Source organism: Ptychodera flava, chromosome 2 (genome assembly GCF_041260155.1).
Source record: "Ptychodera flava strain L36383 chromosome 2, AS_Pfla_20210202, whole genome shotgun sequence".
NCBI lineage: Eukaryota > Metazoa > Hemichordata > Enteropneusta > Ptychoderidae > Ptychodera > Ptychodera flava.
In genome coordinates, this window is record NC_091929.1 from 22978820 (window position 1) to 23003592 (window position 24773).

The following is a 24773-nucleotide window of genomic DNA, read 5'->3' on the forward strand; positions in this document are numbered from 1 at the left end:
ATTTTTGTGAAATTTCAGCGTCCAAAAACCCCTAAACTTGAAACAAAGACATCATGCATGCATGCCATGCATGTCAACATGGCCGACCTTAGTGAGACTATTCTATTTAGGGGACGGGGGTCAGCAGGGTCAGTACGTGTCATTTTCCTTACGATGCTGTCAAGGGAACTCCAGTTTCCCATTGTTTTAAACATCTTTTAATAGTTTCCTTATTATCTAAAAGGAATTTTACCAAGTTAAACGACCAAATACACTCTCCTAATGTTTCTATATTGGAGTTACACTAGGGTAGGGGCTTTTTATGCGGGTAATTATTACACGCACTAATTTGCATAACAATCGCGATTGCCCCTGCACTGCTTGGTGAGCATTGAGAAAAATATCCAAACACAGGAAATGTATGTAATTGAAGCCGCACCGGGACTTCAGTGCGCGATCCAGGGGTCCCTCAAAAATGTTTCTAATACAAGCCGCGGCTTCAATTAGGAATTTTACGGTAGTTACTTCCACTGACAAATTCCCACTTACAAGCGGGGACTATGTCATTGTCAGTGACTTGTTATGTATGACATGGCAATGGCTGTATTGTGATCTCTTTCCCAGAAGAGACAGATGTACACTTTCATGTTATGTCTAACTGGTTTTCCCAAATCGTTACAGAATTCCCTGGGCACAGACCAGGGAGAGGTTCTTCAGAAATGGTGTCAACAAGATCTCACTTGATGCAGTAGAGAAGGCAGCTCTTTTCCTGACATTGGACGACGATGAACCATGTTACGACCCTGTAAGTATTTGTACAACATAGTATTCTAATAAATCTGAAGGTCCACCAGTTTTAAGTTAATCGATATCAATGTATTTACACATACATAAAATGTGCATACATGTAAACATACAGGTAAACATGTTTTGAGCATGCACACATACATACACTCATGTGTACACACACACACACACACATACACACACATATACATATATATATGCAAATGTCAAAGTATACAGATATCCTTGTGTGAAATTACAGTGCTCAATGCTAAAAGCAAAGTGTTATAAACACAGATTACTTCAAGTACAAAGTAAATTATATGTATAGGATAAAGCCCGAGTACGAGGGCTCTTCTGGTATATAAAGTCCAACCCAACGATAAAATGTCGAGGCCGCAGGCCGAGACATTTTATCGTAGGGTTGGACTTTATATACCAGAAGAGCCCGAGTACGAGGGTTTTATCCGACTTAAAAACTATCGCCCCTAACTGATATATTTTCGTTTTCAATGTGTTTACGTCAACCGTCCCCTTTGTCAATGTAACATGTTTAGGATATGAATTAAAACTTTCACTTGTGAAATAGCCTTCCAATGTAATGGAACATCCTATAAATACCCTAGGGCACATTATATAAATGCCCTAGGGCACAGCAGATTTTGTGTTGCAGCTGGTTTCCGCTGTGTTACCAAATTTGAATATTAAACGTACCAGATGTCTACAGAATATGACATGTTCACTTTTGATTGGACAGTACTTTACTATGGCGCTGTCATTCGTTTCTGGAATTTGGTGACCAAGGCTTTACGAGCAGATAAAACACCCTGAATTGAGCACTCTGATTGGTCAATCAACAGTAGATAGTTTTTAAGTGTTATTTAAGTTTTCTGAAGATTGCTAGATGCATTTTATGATTTTATGAATAACACACACATATATATATATATATATATATATATATATATATATATATATATATATATGTATATATATGTATATATATATATAAATAAATATATATAAATATATATAAACATATTTATTTTACATCTACCATCGAGAACAATGGAATTTTGCATGCACTAAAAAAGCCGTACGGAACACCCATTCCGTAACACGTACGGTTTCCAAACGCCCCGTCCCCTGCGGCTGTATCTGCACGTTCACTGTTGAACGATTTAAAGGGACTCATTGGACGAGTGCCAGAACATGTCTTGTATGTGCTCAGAACGTGCTCTCTACGTACATGTATAATGTACACACTATCCGGAAGTTGCAGAAGCTTGTCCGAGATAGCGTTGCACACTTGCGCTATAAATCGGAAGAAAAGTCGTTGACATTGCATGAAAACGGTCACTACTCTGACAATTTGATGTCCCAGTTAGGAATGTAAGATTTGCAATGATAAGGTTATTACGAAAATACCGCAAAGGATACAGTCGGGCATTGGCGTTGCGCATTGCCCTCCACTTCGTGTAGGGCGATACGCTGCGCCAATGTCCTTGTGCATCCTTTGTGGTATTTTTGTAATAACCTCATAACATATATGTTTGTGTGTGTGTGTGTGTATAAATATATGTATGTATGTATGTTCTGTTTGTCTGTCTGTTGTGCCAATATTTTCCATCTTATTTCCTCTCTTTACCTTTGCAGGAAGACTGCAGTAAACTTGATCAGTTTGCTACATCACTGTTGGCTGGTAATGGCCACAACCGTTGGTTTGACAAGTCAATCACACTTGTCATCTTCAAGAACGGCAAGATGGGTTTCAATGCTGAGCACTCATGGTACGTCAGCAAAATAACCTTTGACAAGAAAACATCAAAAGAGAAGCATAATCGCATTTTGCATGGAAAGTGCTTATGTTGGCCTGTGTTGTAAATTACAGCATTCCAATGCTTAACTTCAGCATAATACTGTAAAGAAAGCGCCCTCACTGGTGTTCAACAATTTTCCGCAACTCCTCCCATCTTTGGCATTTGCACTGGAAGAGAGTCATTGCTATTGAAACTTAGCAGCACTTGAGAAGACCAGACCCATACTTCACAATTTTTGACTAAGTAACATAATCCTAAGGGGTCCTGAGGATTATGCTAACAAGTACGGTTTGCTAAATTTTGCCAACTCCTGTCTTGCATTTAGTTGCTTGAAAAAGTTGTGGGAGGCCCCCTAAGAAAAGTCAATTGTGTACCGGATGAAGATTGGTACCTGTAAATTGAGCTACTTCCTCTTGTAGTCTTCATGTGCTACGTACATACATGTATCTTGCAATTCGAAAGAATATGTTTTGCAAAATGAATAGCAAAGATACAAAGCTGATGATAAGCGTGCATATCTCTGAGCCTTATCATCCCCTATTCCAATGTATTCAGTCCAACATTCCTGGCTTTCAACAATGGATTTGGACCAAACCATTGTGGTGAGAGGGTTGAATGTGACCATGTTGTGCTGTGACAATGCTAACAACTACGGTTTGCTAAATTTTGCACCCCTCTTGTTTGATATTTTGTAGGGCTGATGCTCCAATATCAGCTCACATGTGGGAGTACTGCATGGCAGAAGATTTGCTGAATTTAGGTTACAGAGACAATGGCCACTGTAAGGGAGAGAGCGAGAAGAAGCTTGTCACTCCACAGAGACTCAAATGGGAAATTGAAGAAGAGGTGAGGTCTAGCAGTATTACTAATGATTCGATTTCCATCCTTTCTTGCCTTGTGTGTTACAGTCTATAATGTCTGTACTGCATTCAGTCGCAAGGAGGCATAGATGAACTGGCTGATTGAACATTCCATTTTGGTTTCATCTGTCACCCACTTAATGCCAAAAGTTTACTGTCTTACATTTTTGGAGGTGTCTTGAGTACAGGTGAGATGTCCCACAAAATGAAACTTTGGTAGATACAGGATCAATGTGTACTCTAACCTGTGATTAACCCTTCGAGTGCTGTCAGTTTTTTCCCATCAAAATTTTGGTTCAACATTCTACCAATTTTTGTGAATTTTTCTGCAATTTTTTAGATAATTTTGGACACATCACATTTCATTGACTTGTATTTTTTATCAAATTTTTGGCAAAATTTGGCAAAATATTACTGTGGTGTATTTTATAAAAGCAACAAAAAACGACTTCGGCGTTCAAGGGTTAAACAAGCATCATACTTTTTTTGGAATTTTTCACTATCATTAGCCTGTTAATGCAGTTTTACTGTATAGGGGGTTCAACAGTATCACTGAAAATGTAACGTTCGCTAAATTCTTATGATGAAGTGTTAAAATCTACTTGGAAAACAGATTTCCAAAAATTAATTAACTTTGTCTCAACATTTTGCTTCCTTGATGCGTTGAATCATTTCTAAAATAAGGTGGTTGCTTTCATATGTTAAAAGAAAATAAGACAGTTGCAATGGCGTAATAAGCTCTGAGCAATTGACTATCTGTAAATGCAATATTGTTGTCATATTAATTTGATTGTCTTGTACAGAACTTTACACAGGACAAACCCCTTACAATTTGGTACATGGAATTTTGAATGGAAGTGTCTACATTGCCCTTTAATGAATATTTACTTGCAAAGTTTTCAAGCATTAATTTAAAAGTCTTTTCTGTTATATTCAAGGCAAACACTGCCTCAAAACTGTGCCTGTCATTTCCACAATTACAATAGGGACATGAGAATGATGTTTCTAGGCTGAGCTCAGGCAGCCAATAGCAATACTGCCCTCAAGTGGTCATGCAATTTTTCCTTTCTTTTTAAATTGTAAGTCTTGCAAAGTCTTTTTCACTGCCTTCAAGTCCTTTCCTATATTTTTCAGTTTACAAGATTGCTATACTTGAATATATACCCGTGTTTTTAATTAAAGTGACCTCTTCATTTGCCCACAGTGCCAGAAAGTGATTGAGTCGAGCCTGGCAACAGCAAAGAAACTTGCTGACAATGTTGACCTTCACCTTGTTGTTCATAATGCATTTGGCAAAGGACTCATGAAGCAGTGTAAAGTCAGTCCTGATGCATACATCCAAATGGGAATGCAACTGGCGTACTTCAGAGTAAGTGAAAGGCAATACATTCTTACAGACCAGGAACAGTGCTTTATGGTAGTATACACTTGGAAACTAAAAGACTTAAAGGCAGGGAACTCGTTCCCCTGGATCCAAGTTTGTTCTAGTTTGTAAGAGAATTATGGAGATACCATAGCCTTTTGTTTTCCATTGAAATTGTAATCTAGTAAGTAAATTTCCTGGAAAGACAATCCAATGCCTGACATAGACCTTTAAACTCTTCCTCAAAAAAAACTTAAACCATTGTGTATCAAAATCAGCAAAATAAAAAAAATCAAGATTACATAGGGCAAAATTAAATTTTAGATTTTCACAAAATAGGATAGTGAAAACATCATTACTTAACTAACTTCGATATGAGCCCACACAATTGATGTACAAGAAACAAATTGTTGAAATATCTGTCCCAGAGGCACATACAACCTTTAAGAAAAATATTCAATCTTTAGAGTGAGCTAACCTATGAATATATCTGTTCCCTTAGTTTTCAATGCTATCAAGGCGTTTTGACGAAGTTTCTCCTCCTTTCCACAGCCAGATATTGACAGCCGTACTATAGCCCCACCTTTTTCCACCACCTGAAATTGCAAGCAACGTTGTAGGCTACGGAACTGCGGCAAACTTTGCCATAGAAAATCACAGGGTTGTACCATAATCAGGACAACTTACCTACCAGAACATAGGGACTGCAATTCAGTACATTTTATGAACGTGTCCATCTCAATATAATTGCTCTGTATTTCAAAAAAATGAATACAAACACCTTGCATAGCTAAATGAGTTCAATTTGTAGGAGCTGCTGCTCTGTATGATTTCCGATGGTACAACAACAGTAAACTTTGGTGTGCGTAGATGGATTTAAACGAGATCTTCTGTGAATTCTTCCTATCTCCTGTATTGATTGCCTGACTAAAATATCCCTTCAAGGAAAAATCTGCCATAATAAAGTCAATTTCTACCTAGAATGCAAAATTGCTGTGAAGAGCGATACACAAGGGAAACAGTGTGCTGTAAATGGCTTTAAATACTGCCAACATGAAGTGATAATTACGAACTGTGAGAACTGAAATGCAAGCTGACACCTTTCTTACCCTTTCACCCCCAGTTCCCTGTATACAGGTCCAACTTTACCATAGAAAACAATGGATTTGGGAAAAACCATGGTGGTGAAAGTGTTAAATGTTAGCTAAGACATTTATGACAAGCTCTGTAACCTTCATAAATGTGTCACCAAGAAAACCTTAAAAAGAAAAAAAAAGTGTATGCAATGCTTGACAGGTTTCAACGTGGGCTGGCATGAGGCATACAAAAAAAATTAATTACAGATTTAATTACACAATTGTGTGAGAACAAAGGTGCGTGACAATTATACTGTGTTGATAATGTCATGGGTGACAGTATGTGGTTGTACACATTTTCTTCCAGGATGCAGGCAAGTTCAATCTTACCTATGAGGCTTCAATGACCCGTGTGTATCGTGAAGGGCGTACTGAGACTGTCAGGCCGTGTACAGTGGAGTCCTGTGAGTTTGTCCACGCTATGGACGACCCTGAGAAAACGGTAAGGGCATTAACCCTTAGAGTGCTGCTATTTTTCCCGCCGAAATTTTAGTGCAACATTTTACAAATTTTTATGAACTCTCTGTACTTTTTTGATAATTTTGTACCGAATGGTCATCACATTTCATTAGTTACAGTTTTTTATCAAAATTTTGGCAAAAATCTGAAAGAATTTGACTGGGGTATATTTTACAAAGGTGACAAAAATTGGCTTGGCGCTCAAAGAGTTTAGTAAGACTAAACTCCTGAAAGCAGCTCTAGCTGTAGCAGTGCATTTGATCCCTCGTGTTCTTTAGGTTCTTAATTAACAAAATCTGTGAAACAGCAAAACAGTTATGGCTTTCTGTCCAAACTAGTGTTATGTTAAAATTTTAGAGTATCATTTTAGTTTAACTTGTAGAAAAATTAAATACAGACCATAGTTTTCTTTTACTTCAGCATTCATGTTCAATATTTTTCAAATTTATTAGCTTATTTGTTTCTTTTCTTTGTAGTCCATGTATTTATTCAGTGCTCAGACTCCAGAGAAGACTATATGATGTTTCTTTGGTTGTCATTCATGTGTTAAAGTGAATGTGGTGGTGGTTTGAACATAATTCATAAATTGATTCATATATGATGCAAAAAATGCACAATAAAAACATATTGTAGCATCACTCTGCCACATTTTTAGTTGCTATCACAATTTTAAGGCATGGCATTAGTACAAAAACATTTCAATCCTACCATCTGTATTGAACTCTCACCAACCTCAGCCAATTGCATCTTATACAACAATATTGCAAAAACCAGTGCTTTTTCAGGATAAAAGCCACACTGTAGCCAGTGTTGTACTACAGCGAAAGAAAGCCAGCCGTGCAGAATGCCCAGTCGTGATGCCTGAAATTGTTGCAAGTTATTATGTCTACTAGTGGACGATCCAGTAAACAAATCAACATGAAAGGCGCCGCATGATTTCACAGTTTTTTGCAGTGACTGAGTAATTACACGTGAAAGTGTCAGGGCGATTTTTAGCTCCCATAGCCATATGTATATATGGCAATGGAAGCTATTCTTATAGGCTAGGGAAATGTCTGTATGTATGTATGTCTGTATGTCTGTATGTCTGTATGTCTGTGTGTCTGTATGTCTGTATGTCTGTATGTCTGTATGTCTGTCCGTCAACATCAAAAACTCCAAAACCGCTGTACATTTCATCTTGATATTTGGTGTGTACATGGATGATGGGCTGTAGATGAGATTTTGTTCAAATGAAGTTGTCATTGCCAAAAATATGCAAATTAAGTGAAAAAATGTAAAAACAGTCAAAATTGAAAAAACTCAATAACCACTGAGCAGATTACATGAAAAATTAGCATGTAAGTACTTTGGGCTGACATGAAATGATTGTGCACATCTTGGGTCAGTATCTTGGACTTGCTATTTTTCATGAATTTTTTTGTAATTTTCTCCCATTTTTGGTCAAAAAATCTCCTGCTCTGAAACCACAAGTCCGATTGATTTGAAACTTGGTATGGAAGTGCATAGGAGTGACCTTTCCCAAATTTGGGCAAATCGTGGTGAAATTTGCATATTTTTAGTTTACACGTCCATAGACTCCCATGTATAAGGCAGATCTCCATAGACTCCCATGTATAAGGCCACGAAAAATAAAAATTTAGTTTCTCATCGTATTCATATTGCAAAAAGGATGCAGTGACACAATTTTTAGTCCCCACGGATGAAGTCCAGTGAGCTTATAGATTGGGTCATGTCCGTCTGTTCGTCCATCCGTGAGTCCATCCGTTCACGCAGATATCTTGGATATTTTGACAAAATGTCATGTGACCTTGATGACCTTTGATCTCAAATATACATATTTGTCCATAACTCAGTAACCACAAGTGCTACCACCCTTCATATATGGTATGATGGGACAGCTTGTGACGCCACATATTGTACCTCATTAATTATGCACATATCTAATTTTGAGCGAGCCAATAGAGCTAGAGGTCTGTATATAGGGATAACTTAGTAAAACAATTTTTTTGACAAAATGTCACGTGACCTTGGTGACCTTTGACCTCAAATATACATATTTGTCCATAAATCAGTAACCACAAGTGCTACAGCCTTCATGTATGGTATGATGGGACACCTTATGACGCCACATATTGTACCTCATTAATTATGTGCATATCTAATTTTGAGCGAGCCAATAGAGCTAGAGGTCTGATTTTTGGTATATAGGGATAACTTAGCAAAACAATTTTTTTGACAAAATGTCACGTGACCTTGGTGACCTTTGACCTCAAATATACATATTTGTCCATAACTCAGTAACCACAAGTGCTACAGCCTTCATGTATGGTATGATGGGGACACCTTATGACGCCACATATTGTACCTCATTAATTATGCACATATCTAATTTTGAGCGATCCAATAGAGCTAGAGGTCTGATTTTTGGTATATAGGGATAACTTAGCAATACAATTTTTTTGACAAAATGTCACGTGACCTCGGTGACCTTTGACCTCAAATATACATATTTGTCCATAACTCAGTAACCACAAGTGCTACAGCCTTCATGTATGGTATGATGGGACACCTTACAGTGTTCTCCCTAGGCCCTTCAAGCATCACGTCTCCGTGACGCTTGCCTTGATCGCCGTGACGCTTGCTACAATGCCGTGACGCTTCAGATTTTTTCCGACACCCTTGATTGACAGCCCCACTTGCAGTTGACGGCTCAGTGTATTGGCATGGGACATCTGCCAAAACTAGCCTTATCAACATCGTTTTTAGTCCTGAATAGACTTTTTCGTGTTGATTGACGAGTTTACATTAATCAATTGACACGTACAAAGGTGTTGAAAAACACCGGCCGAGCGGCACATCGGTGTGGCCGCGACTTTGATCATGTTGATCGAGCGTCGTGTCAATGGCCGTTTATCAAGTTACGTGGGGGGATAACAGTGACGTCGACGCCGTGAAAATGCTGGTGGTCAAAGCTATCGGTCAAAATTGCGACCCTCAAGAAAGGTTTATAAGGCGTCTATACCTGATGACGGTTAGTCTACATGAAATCTCCATGGCAGTATTACGAATGTGCATTTGTATTTTAATTATTTTTCTGTTCTTGTTGTTGAGACAAACGGTGAAAGTATCAGAGCAGGAGAACGGTAGAGTCCGTGGGCTGCACACGTTACGTGTGCGTCATATTACGCTACGCTGACTTGACCTAGTTTCTCGATGTTGGGGTCACTGTAATTTTACAAGTTTTTTGGCTAACGTACAATCGTCTTTTGCATTCTTGTAATCTTTTTTTTATTTCGCGCAAAGTTTTTAAAAATATGAGTTTGGATTAACATTTTGGTCGCGAAATGATGTCTACAGTGCCATGTGACGTAAACAGGTCAGGCGATTTCCAAGATGGCGGTCGATGTGTGGGCTTTGAGCGTTTCGCGCTGTTTTCAAGTGCAGGTCTCGTTTCAGGTTCGCTAAGGAGGCAAGTTACTAAAACGACAGGGTTTCATAAATTTTGGTGACTATCATTCGTGTAAATACGTCTGAATTTTCTGTTATGGTAAACCGTAACAGTCCCTCTATTCATTGGGACCGTGACCGTAATCATGTGCTCAAAAACTCGCTGAGGTACACAGCCCTGATTGTGTGGCTTTGTTGCTCTGTATAATTTCGTAAACAAGTGACGCAATGTTTCATCGCAAACGTTTCTCCATGCAATGAGCGTATGACCATGAGTTGAATTTTTACAACTGAAGTTGGATTGCTGAAGAAACCAAGATGTGACCGTTCAGTTTTCATGTATGAATTTATTGCAGTTCATGGTGCTACCTGTAAACTTAATTGTTTATTCCCCTGATATGTATGTTCAGCAGCAGTGTGTGTAAGTAAATAAAACGCATGTTAAATGACTACAATTTGCAGTGACTGTTTTATGTGTGTGTATGTATTTAAATATATGTTAATGTATGCAAATTAATTATGTAAATTTTATGCAAATTTCCGACATGCTTGCCCTTGATCCCAGGGAGAACACTGCCTTATGACGCCACATATTGTACCTCATTACTTATGCACATATCTAATTTTGAGCGAGCCAATAGAGCTAGAGGTCTGATTTTGGTATATAGGGATAACTTAGCAAAACAATTTTTTGACAAAATGTCACGTGACCTCGGTGACCTTTGACCTCAAATATACATATTTTTCCATAACTCAGTAACCACAAGTGCTACACCCTTCATGTATGGTATGATTGGACACCTTATGACGCCACATACTGTACTCAATAATTATGCGCATATCTCATTCTGAGCGAGCCAATAGAGCTGGATGTCTGATTTTTGGTATATAGGGATAACTATAGGAGAGAAATTTTTTGACCAAATGTCATGTGACCTCGATGACCTTTTCCCTAAAATATATGTTTATGTCAATAAATAAGTAACCACAAGTGCTATGTCCTTTGTATTTAGTAGGATGGGAGACCTTATGACAAACACACGCTTTACCTCATTAATTATGTACACATCTAATTCTGGGCAAGCGAATAGAGCTAGAGATCTGATTTTTGGCATATAGGGATTAATTAGCAATATAATTTTTTTTTTCAAAATGTCATGTGACCTCATGACCTTTGACTTTGATTATACATATATATGCATATTTCAGTAACCACAAGTTCTATACCCTCCAATTTTGATAGGATATTAGACCTTAAGATGTCACATCTTGTACCTCATTTATAATGCGATATGTATTTCTTGGCTGGCCAATACTGCTAGAGGTATGATCTTTTTTCCCGATTTAGAACCATAACTTAGACATGCCTCATGTGTTTCAAATTGGGAACAACAACATAGACCTATGTGCCCATAGATCTCAACATATACACCCAGTGATACTTCTTAATGACCACATTTTCCTGCCCCATCAAGACTAATACTCCTATTACAAGTGGGGACTATGTCATTGTAAATGACTTGTTGAGTTAATGGTTGTATCACAGTATTCGATATATCTAATTCTGTATTTTTTCCATTTATATTCTGAATAATTACATTAAACATATTTCACTGTCTCCAGTACATTTCATTTAAGTATTTTCACTTCATGCACTTTATCCCTTTCACACATGTTCAAATATCTGACCAGAGAACAACACTAAATAGTCCAGGATGGGAGCTACAGTGTCATTGACGCTATTTTTAATCAGGGGTGGTCGAGTCACTTAACTTTTAAAGGTCCTCTTTGTTGAGATGAACAGCTTTTCAGAAATGAATACATTTTAATACTGTATGTCAGTCAGTAAAATACTAATTTTATGCTAAGTGTGCAAAGTCATCAGTAAACTTCATCTAAAATTTACGAGCCTCCATGGCGACTGACAGCCCCTTCCTTGATACTTCATAGTATTCTACGCTTTTATACATTTTACCCAATAAAAACCCACTTGCGTAGAATCATACACAACTTTTAAAATCGTAACGGAAACGTGTTAATAACGTCTCTCTTCATAAACAAGCATGCAAACAAACGCTCGCCAAAGAAGGTACAAAAACGGTAAAGCTTTGAGTGAGGACATTTGCAAAGTCATCGTGGACGATTTGCAACGGCTTGTGCAAATTCAGCCAACGGTGTTGTACCGAGGGGTTCACTGAAGCAAATAGGAGAGAAATACCGACTGTCTGACTCCGGTGTACGAAAGATATGGTGGAGGTACTGCACAACAGGTGATTACACTGCCAAACAGCGACGCGTGAATCAAAGGGCACTATTGCATCAAGACATAGCTTTCCTCGAAGTTATGAAACGTCAAAGGCCATCAGCAACCTACGGTGAAATGCGTGATGAGCTCAGTTTAGTTTCTCCAACTCAAGTAACTGTACGGACAATAAGTAATTAGCGTACGAAACATTCTCTGGCGGAGAGTGGACACGTAAAAAGATCACTAGAGTTGCCACAGAACGACTAACCGAAGATAATTTAATGTACACTCAGGCATTTATGGATTTGCTGCATGAAGTCGAACCACATCGATTAAAGTTTATGGATGAATCTGGATTCAAGACTCCAAACGTTGGTAATCCTAAGTACGGTACTAGCCCTCGAGGAGATCGCTGTGTGGAAGTTATTCGCTACCATCAAAGACCCAATTCGACACTCAATTTGCTGGTAGGTTTGAACGGCGTCGTGCACAGCCAGGTAATTGATGGTGCCTCGGATTCAGCCACGTTCACAAACTTCATAGAGCAATGTGTTAACACAGTTTCTCAAGATGGTTACCCGGCGTTACAAGTTGGCGATTACCTAGTAATTGACAATGCCCCGTTTCATCATAGTGATATGGCGATGACACTTGCTGAATGGTTGAACATACAAGGAATAGAGTATATTTTTACCCCAAAGTACTCACCAGAATTTAACCCGGCTGAATTTTGCTTCAGCAATATAAAACAATCTCTGCTCGCGCCAGATCGTAGAACACTTGTCTATGAAAACATGGCATTCGCCATACACGACGCGATCCACGATATCACACCAGCAGATACAGCTGGCTATTTCCAAGCAACCGGATACATCCGAAATTTTTAGGCGAAAATCACCATTGAAGTAACAAGTGAACTTCACTCTAGAGGCGTGTTTATTTTCTCGAATTAATCAATGTGACTAGCAACGGATGAATCACTGTGTCGAGGACAATGCGTAATATAAACAGAACTTCCGTATATTCGGGTTATTTTGTAATAATTGTACTGACAATTGGGGTCTCATACTTTTCTGGATTGTTTTCAAGTATTCTAAAGATACATTTCAATGATTTTAGAAATTTGCTGCGATTAAATATAATGAAGACAGTTTTATGAAAACCTACGTATCCACTGGTCTCTCCATTGATTTTTTGTTGTCATACAGTGTTCCAAGTCTCTGCAGATCCCTCTAGACTACACAGAGACACGCAAGCAGAAAGACGAACACATATCTGAACATACACCTTTGGAAATAAATTACTACAGGCATCTCATAAATTTTATAACATTTAATGCATGGAACGATAAATCCATAAAAAAGTGAAATCCACCCAGGGAGTTCAAGTTCCAACCACATAAGTTCGCGTAAATCGGGCTAGAGAAAAAAACTAAGAGTTCGTTCATGATCAAATATGCTCCAAACACGTTTTCGCATAAACTCATTTACGGGAAAAAAGATTCAGAAACAAGAAACACCAAACTGACGTGCTCAAATGTTGAACAAATACGAACATTAGATATTTTTTCAAAACAACTTGAATGACAAGCGAGTTCACAGAGATGCATAGTTCCATAGACAGTGATGCGATGAAGCAAATGTACACTTGTAATGCACTCCCCGTTGGCTGCACGTTTTATTTCCTTGGAGAAGTGCCTTTACGAAAATACTTGTTTGAGCTTGTTACGGTGGCAGCGGTGGTTGCTGTGATGCTTGTCGCTCAGGTGGTAGAGAAGGAACAAACGTGTTGGTTTCTGGTAAACTTGCATCCATACGGTGACAATCTGGAGTGAACACTGAGCTTGCCTGTGGCTGCTCTGTTGCTGCCGGTACGTGGGGATAGTAGAACTGTTGTATTGGAGTCGAGGAAAGTGATGTTGTATCATAGTAATAATATGGCAGCGGGTACATCCATTGTGGATAGTGTTGATAGGCCATCATAGTATTATTAGTAGCTGCAATGGGCATTGGTGTTGATCGATTCGGTGTCACTTCGTCGCGTGGAGTTTCTGTACATACAGTTTCTGCTGTTGTTTCGCAATTGTACTGTCTTCTGGATCGTTTTGTACTCTGGGTGACGATGTTGGAAATCGAACATTGTATTTGGTGTTGTTTTCCAATAGCTCCCGCACAGGATTGTGTCGCTTTTTCTGGTGCCTTTGACGGTAACTTTGCAGAATCGTCTGGAATTTCATTTTCTCCTTCGTAAGATTTTCTGGGACCTTACCATGAAAATGAGCTTTCAGGATGCTTATATCTTCGTTTAAGAGGTAGCGGCGCGGCTGGCTTCCAATTGACGTCATCACCAAGTAGCGGTTCTTGTCTGAATTAATCAAACTGGCCTCAATCTGCCGTTCGAAACTGGAGTTTACAGCGTCAAATAACTTCTTACGCGTGTCAATCTCTGCAAACTTTTTGTCAATCTGTTTTTGTAAATCATCACGTTGTTTTCCAAGCTTATTTAATTCTGTTCGTTCATCAATATGATCTCTATGGTTTATGTCACCGCACACTTTCGCTGATACACAACGGCCGTTCGGACATTTATCACGTGTATGGTTTGATTGCATGTGACACAGTCCACATCGTCTTCGAGTAGGATCTCTCTGTACCTGAGGAATATCTGTCTGAATCGCGTCGATAGCTTTCTGTACACATTCTAATTCAACCTTTAACTCGTCCATCTCTCTTGTCTTAAGCTGTATGTCAAGTTCTTGAGGAGAGACATAATCAGGGATAGTTTCCGGAATGTTTGACTCAACTTGTGTCTCAGCCGCCGTTCCGTCACTTTCATTTACCCGCGTTTCATCGAACCTGAGTCTTTTCGGCTCCAGTGTATGCTCACCTTTGTCCTCACTTCCTTTCCTGGCACAGATTGTGGCCGGTGAACAACCCTCGACAATTCCATTTTTATCCTCAGATATTCAGCATTGGACACAGAAGCAGCGCACCGGTACATGTCACTCATGTCAAACTCGTTGTCTGATAAAGTTATCTGTGATCCCTCATCGTTTGTGTACAGAACTTGGAAGTCTTCGTCACACAACGATGGGACGTTGGATCGCAAACATGAATAAAACTCTGCATATCCGACTTGTTTACTCAGGTAGAACTGCCGAATTTTGTTACGGTATCGGACTTGAATTTGGTATGCCATCTTCGATGAGAACAGTACGGAAAGCTTGTGATTTCCCGCCGTACAATTCGTGCAGCGCGGTGAGAAAGTTTGGATTGGCTATGCCGAAAAATGTGGAGGGGTTGTCAGCAACTATAATAAACTTTACACTTCATGACTGATGACTGAAGTTTACTGATAACTTTGCAAAGCTTGGCTTGATATTACTACTATTCACTGACTGAATGAAATACAGTGGTTTTATTCATCACTGAAGTTGTTCGTTTTCACGAAAATAATAGATCTGTAAATTTTATGTGGCCTGACCACCCCTAATCAAAATTACTCTGGCCACTTCTCCATGTAATTACTCAGTCACTGCCAAAAACAGTGAAATCACGCGGCGCCTTTCATGTTGATTTGTTTACTGGATCGTCCACTAGTAGACATAATAACTTGCAACAATTTCAGGCATCACGACTGGGCATTCTGCACGGCTGGCTTTCTTTCGCTGTAACAGCCTCATAAATTCACCGTAAATGTTACAATTTTGACTTGCTGGAGGAGATGCAGGGACATTGACTCTGTGTTTTTGTTGTTTTCAGATTTGCTAAATTAAAAATAGATACAGTCTTTGTAGATAGCTGACAGGTTGTATTTTTATCATGTTTTCTTTTGTATTCAGGATGCTGAAAGGAGAGAGCTAATGAGAAAGGCTTGTGAAGTTCATGTGAAAGGCTATCGGGATTCAATGACCGGAAAAGGAATCGACCGACATCTCTTCTGCCTCTACGTGGTGTCAAAGTACCTGGAAGTGGAGTCTCCTTTCTTGCAGGAGGTGAGGCACATCCCATTTGCCAACGCCAGTTCTTCTCTGCTTGTAAAAACTTCTCTGAGAAAACAACCTTGATGTGATCAGAATCGGTAAAAATAAGGGTCGTTATTGTATGTACTGATATACACTTTAGTGCTGGATTGGCTATTGACATTCTATGTCGCTAAGCAACCACCCTATTAACAGCTGTACCAGAGTGGTTAAATCACTTCTATTAAGCCATCTTGATAAGAGACATTGACACCCTGTTTTAACCTATTTCCTTCTTTCAGTGTAAATGTCCAATTATATAATCAGGGATTACCCTGGCTCAAGAACGGCATGAGATAAAATCGCACATGAAAAAAAACAGTGGGAGAATTCAAAGTCTGTGGGAACCAGACCTAACTTTCCCTGATTTTCTGCATATTGGTTAATTTGCATAACAATACACTCAGTGAGACAGTTTTCGGACGACCTCAGTTTTCAGACATTTATTTGACATGCTGTTCGTTATACTCACTTCGCTCCGTTTTGATAGCGTTTTTACAAGTCATGCTACAGCATATTAAGTCAGGTGACGCTGCCGTCCCGTTTTGGATTTTTTTTTGGTAAAAGCTATTTCGGGCTACAAACTTGGTGAAGTTAGCCACATCGTACAATACGAGGTGTAGAACGCAACACACAGGGACAGCCCGTGTCCGAATATATAGAAGCGCTATACACGTTGAAATATAGTTGCGTCGTCCATGGATTAAACATAACTAATTATCACGAAATATTTCCATATAGTTTTCTAAACACATCGAAATTGAAAATCGGGGTTCGAAGTTTCAAAATATCAATATTTAGCCCCTTATCACATTCAAAATACGACGTCCGATTACTGCGATAGCAGTCCGATTACACGCACTCAACATGGGGGCAAAAATTTGGCAACTCTGACCCCCCTAAATGCCACTTCTGTCGGTGTTAACAGTTTGAGGATAAACACGATAAAGTTTCGAAGGGTATGGTAAAAAGATTTCGTTGTGCTCGTCATTTATGAAACGGCTTTTGGCGAAATTCACTACCCTGTCCGAAAACTGTCACACCGAGTATATAGTTGTAATCGGAGGCGATCGAATCCATACTTTCTAGTGCGGGAGTAACGGAAGTACAGTAGTGCAGAATAGTGCATTTTCGTTTTTTCTTCGCACTACCACTCGTACTGGACACGAATATTCCTTCGAAAGCGCCATTTTGAGCGACGACAACACACTGTACATCAGCAATGAACACTTGCTGTATAGACTCCAATGATTTGTCAATGAACGCAAAACTTCCTGTTGGCAACCAATCACAAACGCTGTTGAAACGGGTAACTCTGCAACAGCTTTTTCTAGCGTAATTATAGCGCTCTCTACGGCGACACAATGAGTGGTTCTGTACTGAAAACCTGCCAAATGTTACCGATGAATTTAGATTGCGTAAAGGTATCACGTACGCGCCATTTGAATTATCGGCGCGACTTTTTTGCCCAATTGATTTTTCTGAATGCGATTTTTCTGATTTTTGAGCGTAAATATCGCGTTATCGCACCCCAAAGTGATCCTTATATAATGCTACTTTTCTCATGAAATATTACATTGTAGCCTTCACAGAAAAGTTGTATCTCAAGTGATGTAATTGGAGCGCGTATGTGTACTTGGTGGGGGCTTTTTTGATTGTTTATCCGATATGTTTTAAGGTGGAAATGTGCTTTGGAGACATTCGAAATGAAATTCAAAATGGCCGCCATCCTTGTCTTTTATCTATAGGGAAATATCAATTTTCAATTTTCAAAAAACTTGGTGAAAATTTTTCTTACTCCAAGAGCTTTGAAATGAGCCCCTACAGGTTGTAGATCAGAAAAGTTTCGGAGTTTGAATGTCTGTCCCTGAGGTGCATTTCACCTAAATGGGCATTTATCAGCTTTATCTAAAAACAAATTGATTAACTTATGGAAATTTCAATGGAAAACAAAGGGCTGACGTCATGTAAGTGCAGTGTTTCCGCTGCCCGCTCGCCAAATCGCAAATGCGAGAAAAAAGTAGCGTTTGGCGAGAAGATTTTGGCAAAAGTTAGCCAAACTTGCGAATCGAAAATTGCACTATGACGTCATCACTTTGTCCGCGCTCACATGTCCTGCATTCAACTCAGGAGACGTAATGCTTTATCTCTCACCTTATGCGTCAGGAGATCGTATTTGTAACACATACAGTATGAATAAAATTGTAACGAAATAACTCACAAATCAATAGTACCCCATTTATATCATGACTAGTTGACTAAAATGTTGCGAAGTTTTGGGTTTGACTACGCGCAATGTGTGCCTACAGATAACTCCGTGTAGTGACAGCAACAATGTCATCGTCAACACTGAAATGAAGGATCGTAGTAGGGTAAGTGACGGTGAAACTAAGCAAAAACGGCAAACTTTCCTTTTTGACTTTGGCTGCTCCACCAATATGGGGGGAACCACCCCTACAACACACATTCTAAGCGCAAGTAAAGCTATGAAATGGAAAGAAAGATTATGATCAATGTAGGAAAGTCGACCGTGAATTTGGAAAGGAAGGTAGCGGCATGCATGGTCAAAAGCATACGCATGGCATTTTTTAGAACGTAGAGCGAGTAAGGCACTCCTGAATAGCGAAAATGTTCGTGGTGTATTGCTGCCAACAAGAAAATACCTTTATTGGCGTTAGAAACTTGTGTGAATTGGCTTCCTTAAATATAAATTCGCGACAATTTCAGTGTATCACGGACTGTGGTGTATTGTGACGTGACATCGTATACAGACTTTTAGAGCAGGCGCTCGCTCGTCCGCCGAGTCGGCCAAGTTTTTGTCGCGATATTTGAGCATTTAACTTGATCGTCAGTGAAACAAAAAGATGTTTCTCCATATCAAAAGGGTATATATTTGATATTTTACGGTTCGGTTTGTACAATAGACGTGAACATTTGGATTTATGATCTGTGATTTCCGCGATCCATGGCATGATTCAAGCTGGCAGTGAATACACACTGACGTCTTTGATGATGACCAATGACCCAAGCGCCATTGATACGCTGTGCGCTGTCCGAGCTTCGCTTGCTAAACTTCAAGCGTAAAGCAAATGTATTGGAAGTCTAAAAAAATGCACATATTTCTCAAGTCTGAGAGTATTTTACTTTCGAACTGCTACGAGAATGGATATCTGATTCGTTTGAAAAAACTAGTATGCTGAACCAGGTTTCGTGCCGTTGTCTGTAGCGATGTACAGTCGCGCACGATAGCGATTTCATTTTACTGAATATAGTTGCATATATACGCCTAACTTTGGACAAGTGTCGCTTGAAATTCGGACAAATTTTATGTTGTATGCGTGGCTGATGTTATCTGAACCATAAATTGGTGTTACTTTTAGTATCCATAGTAGCACTAACAGGGTTTATTTCTGTCATTCTTACGGAAAATGCAGACAAATATTTATTTTTGCATATTAATGAGAAAGAAATGACGTCATTTGTGATCAGTGGTATCGGCTTGGCTAATTGAATATCTGGTTTGGCGAATAATTTTTTAGGGCTTCTAGCCAAATTTGCTACAAGATTTTGGAACCCAGGGGAAACACTGGTAAGTGTCAACAAGAACTAATCGACAAACCAGGGACTGAGAACTGCCCCTTTTAGTCTCTGAGGCCACTCTGAGAATTTCTTTGATCTGCTTGAGTCAGACTTGTACCAATATTTGTAATCAGTGAAGATTTTGTGAGTCTAAGCTAAGTACACTCTCTTGAGTAAGTAGAGCATTAAATTTTCTACATGGACACATTTGTTTTTAGCCTATTTTCAACTAAATTTCAACATGCAAGATGTTGAATGTCAGCCCTCAAGAGATGAAGAAGCAATCTGCTGTCTCTCATTTCTTCATTTCAGAAGTGCTGTCCTTCCCTGTGGCACTTTTACTCATTTCATCATCAAGGGAAAAAGAGAAAGCGTAAAAACAATTTGCATGATTTGTCTTGTCGTGATCGGAAATGTTTGAATGTTCTCAGTCAGCCCTGAAAATTAATCTTTTCGTGAGTTTAGTTGTCATTGTGTGAGTGTGAGGGAGTGAAACTATGGTAGCCATATTTCACTGTAACAGAAAAAGATCCAACCAAAAAATAATGAACTCCCAGTCTCATGCAAGCCAATTACAAGACAGAACTTCAGTGCCACCGTCTCAGACCATTGGCTCGTGGGATTGTTTTATTCATACTCATTTCATACATGCCAAAATTGCAGACACATGTAAATACTGTGTGTTTGTTTTAGAAAATACCATAGGCATCAATGACCTATTTTAATTTACATTATGCGTTTATAAAAATATACCTGATATTTCACATTCATCCACATCAAATGCTGCACAAAGGATGTTTATACCAATAAAACTTACAGCTTTACCTTCCTCAGTGCTATGCTATGAATACTACCGGTATAGCCAAACTAACCATATTGACATAATGTTAATTGCTTATGTTTTTATCAGACTCTTTATCATCAACAGAGAAAGTTGCTTTGGAGAACCTCCACAAAGCACCCTCTTGAAGTGCTTGTTTTGCTCTAGTCTAAAGACATTTCTGTCTTTCTGTGTCGGAACTGTGACTTGCTTATCAGGGGTCCCCATGCTCAATAGTATTAAATCAGCTGTGATGCATTGCAGTAATTGGTGCTCTAGAGGGTGCCTAGACTATGCCTCAGTCTTGGACATCAAACCACACATAGGGTAGGCTCCTGGTAGAGGCCACTTTGACTTGGCCTTGCTTGGCTAACTGGCCCCAGGCATCAAATCTGGCTTTGAGCAAGGCTCATATAAAAAAAAACAAGCCAGCTTGCCTTTACCATCACAAGATCAACCAGGGATGCCAGTTCAAACTTTTTAGTGGCGGGGACTTATAGATTGGGTCCCGTCTGTCCGTCTGTCCGTCCATCTGTCCGTCTGTCTGTCTGTCTGTCCATCTGTCAGCAGCCATTTCTCTGTCACCCATGAGCCGATTTTTTTTAAACTGTGTGCAAGGATAAAGTATTGTGCCATACATATGCACATCAATTTATTTCATGATACAATTCCAATATAGCTGCTCAGCGGCCATTTTGTTGCAAAGTTTTCATTTTTTAAACCATAACTCAACTATCCCTGAACCGATTTCGTTCCATGTTGGCACACATATAAAGTACTATGGCATATATATGCATGTCTATTTATTTTGGGACACAATCTAATATGGTCGCCGGGTGCCATTTTGTTGCGATTTTTTTCATGGTTTTTAAACCGTAACTATCTCTGAACAGCTTATCTTGCCATGGAAACACCAACAACCATAACTTTACTGTCCCAAGTACACAAACATGACCCCCCCCACAGATCACTATCATGTGATTTCCCGACATTTAACAAATTCACCCCTCTCCCCTGTAATGAAGCTACCATGCATGTAATTCGATCACCATAATTCAAAACCATAATCCAGTGGGGACTGCGTCATCAGCGATGACTTGTTATCTTCAAAACAATATTGGTATTATGTTAAATACACATTTATCATTCCATAACGGCCCTGATACAGCTTTGCGGACCTTGGTTGTATGGTGTACAGGCCTTCGCACGCTTGGGCCCTTCCACCATACAACCTCTGTCTGCAAAACACATATCACGGCCGTAAAGATTATTATGAAAAATTTTCCTTCACTCAGGGTGTCACATTTCAAACACTCTGATATTCAGTTTACTTGTCTTTGTGTTGTAAGATATAATGTGAAACTGAATCTGTTTTCATATGAATGGTCAAAGGTCATGTCTCAGAGACACAATTCACAAAGTAAGGGTGGACCACCCTGAATCATGAACTATATCTTGTGGTATCACATATTCAGAATGGGTAAACATACTCTTCTAGCCCAAAGCGTCAATCTTGATAGAATAATTCCATTATTGTTCATACCATTGTGTATTGCAGGTGCTCAGTGAGCCTTGGAGATTGTCAACAAGTCAAACACCGTACCAACAGACTGACAAGTGGGATCTGAAGAAACACACTGATTACATTACTGCTGGAGGTGGATTTGGGCCGGTGAGTTGAATAACCTATCTTTATTTATCAATTTTACCAAATGGGCATGATCTTACGCAAGAATGGGCATTGGGCACAGATATCCAGGGCCTGAAACCTTTGCAATACAATGTTAGTCACCACTTGTGGAGTTTCATTTTGAATTTAATAAAGTAACATTTTGCTCGAAATGGAATGGTCTAAAGTTTCCTTGTAAAAGTTTAATTCTTTAAATTTTTTAGGTGTGAACTACCTCAGGTATTACTTCAGTAGTACGACCTGGTTATGCAGGTTGGTAGGTATATCAGTGTTCAAGTTTGAAATCCTTCTTAACTCTTAGTGAGATTGTTGTTTCATACTGTCAATCTGTATTGTATTATTATTATTATCATTATTATTTGAGTTTGTTTGTAATGCTCTACACATATCTCAATACATTGTACAGAACAAATGAAAGAAAAAAACACACAATCACACATGACTAAAAATAGGATAAACACTGGACATAGTGACGTTTATCTATGTACAGAAAGGTTGTTTCTGAAGGCAACCTCAGCAACTGGATGTTCCATGTTGTTTGGTTTTGAGCGGCTGTATCATCATGCTGATTAATGCTATTCTAGGGAGTCAGGGTAGATGACCCTGCACAACACTGTACTCTTACCAGTATTTTGAATGGGTCTGTACTCCCTGGCTCAGTTTCCAAAAATACCGGCAATAAACATAAAGTCTCTATCACCAATGCTTCACAGGGTATTTAAAGAGCATCGCCATCACTTTTTGATCAATTTTGTTGTGTTTACTCTTGATTACGAAATCAAATATTGACCATTGTTTTAAAATAAAGTAGTTTTTAAAATGTCACAAAAGGGTAATGAAGTTCAGTTGGTCTGCTTTTTCTCTTGAATGTTAACTTGAGCCATCATTATTTTAGACATTATTTATTCTGTGAAATAAGCAAATGATGTAATACGTCATCTACTTAGTGCAAGTTTTACATATCAATGATAACTGTTGATGTTATAATAAAGTAAATTAGTCTACCATTTACGTAGGGGTATTAAAAGCTGAGGTTACTATCGGTCAGTCCCTTTCATCCTGTTGTTCTGTGAGGGAGGTCAAATGCATGTGCCAGCTGAGCTAGAAGATGAGAGCTAATGAGAACAAATGAAATGAGCACCTATGGTTTCTTATTTTTATCCTACAGCTATTTTATCTTACCTCTGGCCATGTCTGGTCTCCTTGCCAAGCCCCGGTACAACTGGCCTTCCTACACTTTTAGCTTTTTGTAACATACAGACCAATTTTCAGCCAGTAGAAAAGGCAGTCCCTGTGTTAACTTTTTTCTGGAGATATATAATTTACAAATTTTTTCTGAACAAGGTGATGGAAACCTCAGAAGCATACCAGAAAAATAAAATAACAAAGATGATATATGAAAAAACCATGTAAAACATTTATTGTCCGAAGAATTTCCCCTGAAGTGCGTTAATCCAATATGACTGCTTGTTCCTCTGTCTAGTCTCAAACGGGTTCCCTTCGATGGTTATATGTAATCATTATTCGACTCTGTTGCTCAAATGGAGGCCCAAACTGTGTTCAATGTCACCACAATTTGAATGCTTAAATAAAGCCTCTGTAGCTGTAACTCTTGAAATTTGTTGACCTGAAAAAGGCTTTCTATTTTCTCTGGTTTTCTTTAAATTCTACAAATTTAAAGGACATAGTCTTTTACTACTGAAAAATTGGACAAGTAAATTTAAATTTTAACCGTTATTTTGATTTTCTGCCATTTTTAAAAACTGGTAATATTACAAAGAAAACAAAGCATATGATGTCCCAGTGGAAAACATTCAGCACTATGCATTATATTGGACTACTCTGTTGTTTCTGTAAAGATTCCAATGCATATATGCACGACGTACAGTGTTTTTGCTTTATTTGCATGAGGGCGCCATTTTATGTTTGGGCAAACATTTATTATTTATCTTGCTCAAAATTGCATATGCAGTCCCTGTTGAGAGCTTATTACACATCTATAAACACACCTCAATGAGTACATTTCCACGAACTTGTTTTAGTTTGGAAGTAAAATCACAAAAATAATGTTAAACTAGATACAGCTATTGGGCCTTTAATGACTTTGTACAATAGGCCATATATCTTAAGAATTAAACAACAACATTTGAGGCAATAGTGCAGACACTCAAATCGTTTTATGGTCTGACATGCAAAACATTTTGTGGGCATGGCACATAGATTGTAAGCTAATTTGCATAATTAACAAATTATTGTATTTTAGGCTATACATCAAAATTCAATGACCTGAATTTCATCAGATCTCTTGAATATCATATTTAAATCTAGATATGCTGTAAGTTTGATGAGCATAAAATGCTGATTATTCACATACCGGCATTTGCATATTTATGTACACTTATTGAAAATCTTAAAGAGACAAAGTCGGCCATTTTTTTATGAATTTTGTTTGATGTTAGATGCTACTTATATTGTTTGACATGTTGAAAGATACTGAATGAATGGGTGACCATGCATATATTCAACCCATATTAAGACACAGTAAATGAAACCATCACAAAAATG

At 38.6% G+C, this 24773-nt stretch overlaps 1 protein-coding gene across 1 annotated transcript in view; it reads left to right on the forward strand.

Annotated features, from left to right (window-relative positions):
• LOC139117232 (carnitine O-palmitoyltransferase 1, liver isoform-like) overlaps positions 1-24773 on the forward strand; it is a 58698-nt gene that overhangs the window by 27752 nt on the left and 6173 nt on the right. Inside the window, exons 10-16 of the mRNA XM_070680180.1 lie at positions 661-784; positions 2422-2555; positions 3281-3431; positions 4650-4814; positions 6252-6386; positions 15940-16092; positions 22077-22190. Of these exons, the coding sequence (XP_070536281.1) occupies positions 661-784; positions 2422-2555; positions 3281-3431; positions 4650-4814; positions 6252-6386; positions 15940-16092; positions 22077-22190 (976 nt within the window). The remainder of the gene's footprint in view (positions 1-660; positions 785-2421; positions 2556-3280; positions 3432-4649; positions 4815-6251; positions 6387-15939; positions 16093-22076; positions 22191-24773) is intronic.